The sequence below is a fragment of the Formica exsecta genome, unplaced genomic scaffold, assembly GCF_003651465.1.
Source record: "Formica exsecta isolate Colony F162 unplaced genomic scaffold, ASM365146v1 scaffold72, whole genome shotgun sequence".
Classification (NCBI taxonomy): Eukaryota; Metazoa; Arthropoda; class Insecta; order Hymenoptera; family Formicidae; genus Formica; species Formica exsecta.
The window spans coordinates 1,783,147-1,789,344 of NW_021853485.1; the positions used below are offsets into that span (position 1 = coordinate 1,783,147).

The 6,198-nt window shown below is 38.0% G+C and overlaps 1 protein-coding gene across 1 annotated transcript in view; it reads right to left on the minus strand.

The window, feature by feature from the left end:
* The window catches only part of LOC115243369 (LIM homeobox transcription factor 1-beta), a 12,500-nt gene extending 6,513 nt beyond the window's left edge, over positions 1–5,987 (minus strand). Inside the window, exons 1-3 of the mRNA XM_029820298.1 lie at positions 5,035–5,987; positions 3,690–4,112; positions 1,685–1,990 (exon numbers count right to left, since the gene is read on the minus strand). Coding sequence (XP_029676158.1) covers positions 1,685–1,990; positions 3,690–4,112; positions 5,035–5,152 — 847 coding nt within the window. The 5' untranslated portion in view covers positions 5,153–5,987. The remainder of the gene's footprint in view (positions 1–1,684; positions 1,991–3,689; positions 4,113–5,034) is intronic.
* Between the last annotated feature and the right edge of the window lie 211 nt (positions 5,988–6,198).

Sequence of the window (6,198 nt, forward strand, 5' to 3'; positions counted from 1 at the left end):
AATAAATAAAATATCACGTGCTATTCATAACATCATTTAGTGTCTATTATATGTTAGCAATTTTGTTTTTTTATTTCATAAGGAAAAAAAAGGCCGAAAAGTAGTCAGACCCTTGCATAACTCCTTGTAAAACATTTAATGTGTATGTGTGTGTGTGTGTGTGTGTGTGTGGCACGAAACTGTCAGAAAATAATAGAAAAAAGCGAGTAAGTGACAATTTAGTCCTATATCTTGAATCCGTGTGTTTCGAATAACGTAATGTTGGCACGACGAATTGATCGTCTGGTGCAAGCGGCTCGAAGTCGAGCAGTAGATACGGGTGGCTTCGATCAGACGGCGATCCGACAAAGCACACAGGCCACGCCTATCGTGCAACATATGTACCGCGGCGCGGCAACATGTCGGCCGCGAACAAATGCACCGACCATACATGCGGATTCCACCCTCCGCTCGAAATATTTCAACAACTCCGGGAATTCCATTGTTAAAAATTTTGCTACGCTTTGCAGGAAATGAGCGAAATTGTCGATCAAATCGAGATGCGCGATCGTCATTAAATCGTCGATATTTATTATTAAACGCATGCAATGAATCCTTAAAAACGCAGATTGGAATTATTTGGAATTTTTCATGTAATATAAAAAGTTTTTTTCAGCGGTTTTTTTTAACGCTTTGCGGGGGGAGGGAATTCTCCTCGTGCATTTGTTTTAAAAAATTCCATTAGAATTCTTTTCAATATTTGTTGCGTAATTTGAACGTACGTTGTTATTTCTGCGATTTCTTGTATATTTTCATATTTCATACGCGTCATATGTATATAAGGGAGAAAAGGGATATACATATATATGTGTACATAATAAACGGCTCACAAACTGCTCTTTCATCATTTTTTATCGTCACCAATAACACATGAAATATTTCAAAACGCGTGCCGTAAACTTATATCGAGATATACCGCAATCGATGAACGCTTTATATATCAAGATATTAAATATTTCCATGGGGTACTTTGACTCTACGAAAGATTGGCGAATTCAACAATGTCTATTTTACGACGCCGCGAATATCACGCAATCGCTTTCGATCATTCACGCTTGATTTAAATGTAATTATTACCTTGAAAAGGGGAACAGCCCTGTTTCGAAATTCCTGTAGATTTTTACTTTGGATGTCTTTAGATTGTAGTACAACCTGCGAACAATGCAACAAGGTATGTACAATGCGTTTTTCAACGGCGTCATTTTATTTGATTCATTCGATCGTATTTTCAAGCACTCCGCGCATTTATTATCAATGATTCGTGAAATTACTTCGCAGCTAAAAACTCGTATCATCGCCAATCTCGCCAATCTCAATTCTTAAATTATTTAAAATCTGCCGTGGAAAACGATGCGATAATCGATACTCGTTTAACGATTAAGACGATATAAAAGATGCTAATTCTCCATATTTTTTTTTTTTATTCTTAGTAAATAATAGATAATCGATAAAAGAGGAACGAAATAGATTGTTAAAATTAAAATCGGGATTAATGATTTTAAAAATAAATAGAATTAATGATACCCGAAATTTTGTATTTCAGGACTGACGAGGAATTTCAGAAATCTAGAGTCGGTCGTGTTGAAAATATATCTGAATTTTTGACGGAATTCTCCGAAGAGAGATAACGTGAAAAGATACTTACTGTGATCACTGTGCGGACTTTCCGTCCTTCGCTCCTCTTTCGGTTCTTTGTCGGATCCCGGCTCAGTTTTGGCCTTTCTCTGAAGCTTCTTCATCTTTGCTCGCTGATTCTGAAACCACACTTGGACCACGCGCACGCTGAGGCCGGTATCCTTGGCGAGGGCCTCCCGCACCTTCCTGCAGGGTTTCGGGGACACCTCGAAAGACGCTTTGAATTGACGTCGTTGTGCCGATGTGAGTATCGTCCGCGGCCGTTTTGGACCTCGACGACCGTCCCGTGGTCGATTCTCATCCAATAAGTCGTCATCTGACAATATATATGATGCATTTTTTATTCTTATAAATCATTCATGTATAAAAAATCTCTATATATTCTCTTTTATTGCTTTTATAAAAATCGTAATAAAATTTTTCAAATAAATGTAGAAGGAATTTGAAATTATATAGTTACAAGAGATGTAACTTTTCACTTTTTAATATCAATATTCTAATAAAAATTATATGTTTTAAAAAATTCCATTAGAATTCTTTTCAATATTTGTTGCGTAATTTGAACGTACGTTGTTATTTCTGCGATTTCTTGTATATTTTCATATTTCATACGCGTCATATGTATATAAGGGAGAAAAGGGATATACATATATATGTGTACATAATAAACGGCTCACAAACTGCTCTTTCATCATTTTTTATCGTCACCAATAACACATGAAATATTTCAAAACGCGTGCCGTAAACTTATATCGAGATATACCGCAATCGATGAACGCTTTATATATCAAGATATTAAATATTTCCATGGGGTACTTTGACTCTACGAAAGATTGGCGAATTCAACAATGTCTATTTTACGACGCCGCGAATATCACGCAATCGCTTTCGATCATTCACGCTTGATTTAAATGTAATTATTACCTTGAAAAGGGGAACAGCCCTGTTTCGAAATTCCTGTAGATTTTTACTTTGGATGTCTTTAGATTGTAGTACAACCTGCGAACAATGCAACAAGGTATGTACAATGCGTTTTTCAACGGCGTCATTTTATTTGATTCATTCGATCGTATTTTCAAGCACTCCGCGCATTTATTATCAATGATTCGTGAAATTACTTCGCAGCTAAAAACTCGTATCATCGCCAATCTCGCCAATCTCAATTCTTAAATTATTTAAAATCTGCTGTGGAAAACGATGCGATAATCGATACTCGTTTAACGATTAAGACGATATAAAAGATAGTTGAGCAGTTTGTTATACGGAAAAAAAACATATGAAACAAATGGTAGATCCTTTCGCTTTATTTTCTCCACAAGTAAATTATATCGTGGTACTTATTTACTTAACTAACGATAAGTTTTTCGCAGGGTCTCATTCAATTTCCAGAAATGATAATGCTTCTACTATTGGCGACACAGTATGATAGAAACAGAAATTGTAGCTCACATAGAAATGAATACACATCGTAAAGTCATCTCATGCAAGATAATACACACATTTTTATTCATGCTACTTCTCGTATATTTTATACGGCATCTTTTTCTTGTGCAAGGAAAACAATTATTATGTTCGTGCATATGTAACACACACATTAAGCCCTTTCAATTTCTTTCAATTATAAAACAAGTAACAGACACTATCTTTTTATCGTATTATTCGATATAAGTGTATAATATCAAAAAACAAACTGATGCAAAAAATGATTAGAATTCACTTGATTTAATCATTATTAAACTTTATTCGTCATCATTTTGAAAAAATTCTATCATGATTCCTAATCTTATTTCTTGTTCTTGGAAATTCACAGAGAAAATATCTATAGAAAAAAAAGTCTTTGTACAGAATCAGAGCACGACGATAGTGAGATCGAGGGAGAGTGTCGCTTTATTTCGCGTCAACAAAAAAAAACACACAGGGCAGGAGGATCGAGGAACAAGATTTGACAAACGAGCCTTATGCGCACACACGCATACACGCACACGCATACAATATGTACAATATGGGACACTCACCTTGCGGGCTATTTAAAAACAATTCGTGCTCAAAGTCCCGTCTGCAGATCGGCTGGCCCTGTCTGAGGATATAGTGGGCGCCCCTCGGCAACGGCTGGCCGCACATGCAACACGCGAAGCACTCCACGTGGAACACCAGGCCGGACACCGGCCGCATCACCAGATCCGAGCAGCTGATCTTCTCCATGCAACGCGCGCACTTCACCCCGAAGATCCTCTCGTAATCGGAACGGCAGTAGAGCTTGAGGTCGCGTATGAAGCACGAGTGCGACAGCATCGCGCCACATGCCGTGCACGAGAGGCACTCCTCGTGGTAATTCCTCTCGGCCACCCTCATCACGTACTTGTCGGCGATTGTGCGGCCGCAGCCGGCGCAAATCGTCTCCAGAAGACCGGATTCCGTCTTCACGGAAACGGACGGCTCTGCGGGACAAACGTGCGAATATTATGCAATACGATAACGATGTTAATTGCATACATCGGTCATTATCGGAGTTGAAATTTTGCTCCTATTTTCAACTTCAATTTTCTCATGATTCGACAGAGGATTTTGAAAAGATTTTTAATTTATATAGGAATTTTTTAGCTTTTATTTTATACCTAAAATAAACAATAAATTAACAATTTAAAAGCTTTCTGGCAAAACTTGAATAGTTTCAGAAAAGAGTGATTTGACTGTTTAAAGTATTAAAGTAGATGTTAGATTAGAAAATAGACATCGAAAATAGGAAAAAAATTTTGACTCGGGGATTGAAACGTTTTGCATTGTTTGTATCGTGATTTGTGACTTGAAAGCAAATGGAGAGAAATGCTTAGATGTGGATATTATATCCCTCTATTTTTACAAGGCAGTTAATACGAAATACAGCATTACCTCGTTTTCCACAAGCAATTTTGAATGAACAATGAATTTTTCGCTTTGTTTCACGATTAATTTTTAAATGATCGATCAAATACGATAAAAAGCTAATTTATATAATATAATAATCGAGTACCGTCTGGAAAATATTAAAGCATGAATAAAAAGATGTTTTGCATTCAAATACATACGACACAATCGTCTCTCTATTTTTAAGCTGCAGAATAATGTAAGATGTCTCAATTCCAAGATATATAGCTAAAATATTATTATTAATTATTTTTATTCTAAATTGAAGCTCTTACTGAAATCTTTTTATTACACAGAGGAGACTGTTCTTGATCAAATGTCTTACATCCCAATTGTCAAAAAATATGACCAGCTTTTATGTTTTATTTTATTTTATTCATAGAAGAAAAGAAAAGAAAAGTATAAAAACATAAATTATATATATATATATATATATATATATTAGTTTCTCTTTACCTGCGTTATTATTATCAGATGTAGGCCGGAAGGGAATAGGTGGAACCGTCGGCAAGGACTGGCCGGGTTCACCTTGACGATTGAAAGAACCAGGCGCCGGAGGATAGAATTCCAACATGGTGTCTATTTGTTACAACCTTGAACACGGAAAAAATCTTCGAGCTGCTAGAAACTCGCTTTAAAAATCCTCGTTAAAAGAGTTTTTTCTTGGACGACACTAAACACTTGGGAGTCACACATCAATAAGACTTTTTGAGATGACAATGTCGATAAGTGAAATTTGCTCAAAATGCCTTCGTCATTTTCTTTCTTTTATTGTAGGCATTTAGTTTTGTTCTAGGCAAACAATTTCTTTTCAAATTTCAACGGAATCTCAGATTCTTTAACTATAGCTTCACTATTCGTTTTATTTCGCCGATCATCCAAGCTGTCCTATCAGTAGATTCAATTTTTCTCGTTAAATTCACACACTATCAAGAGCGATGGCGCATCTCGCGTTAGGTATACGTATATAGTAATACAACTTCAGACACTTTTCAATAAATTAGTCCAGGTCGAAAGCTATAAATTAGTCCACGTCACTTGCGCGCGGGTACCAATCGATCTCGTTTAATTGGACTTTGAACGTTTGTCACTTCAGCCTAGGAACGACGGGGCTTCGAGGTACGGTATGTTTAGCTGTCACCGGTTCTTCGATACGGACAGCGCCGTATGTTATCCGAGTCTCATGACAAGACACCGAGGATGCCGTGCACGGGTGTAAGACGGCAATTTTCTCGAACGATCTCCTCAGGGCCCGAGATGTCACGGCTGCACCGCATTCCGGATATAGTGAAAACGATGAAGACTGATCCTCGACGATTTCCGAGAGCCTTTTTCCTCCCTCCACGGCCTTTCTCTCATCCACCCGTCTGATATCCGCACCGGACACGCTCTGTACGCGATAGTTTCGTACGTGTCATCCGCGTGAGCTCCGTCGCTTTTTTGATCGGGATCCACCGACTCGCCGACAGCGAGAGAATCCCATCCCTCTCCCCCGACTCCTTTCTTCATCACCCCGGTATAACGCGGCTTCTCCTACCCCGCCCGTGTCTCGTCCCCGTCATTGGAGATAGATGAGGCATCGATGCGAGAGTGAAGAGGGCGGGTTCATCCCCCGCTCTT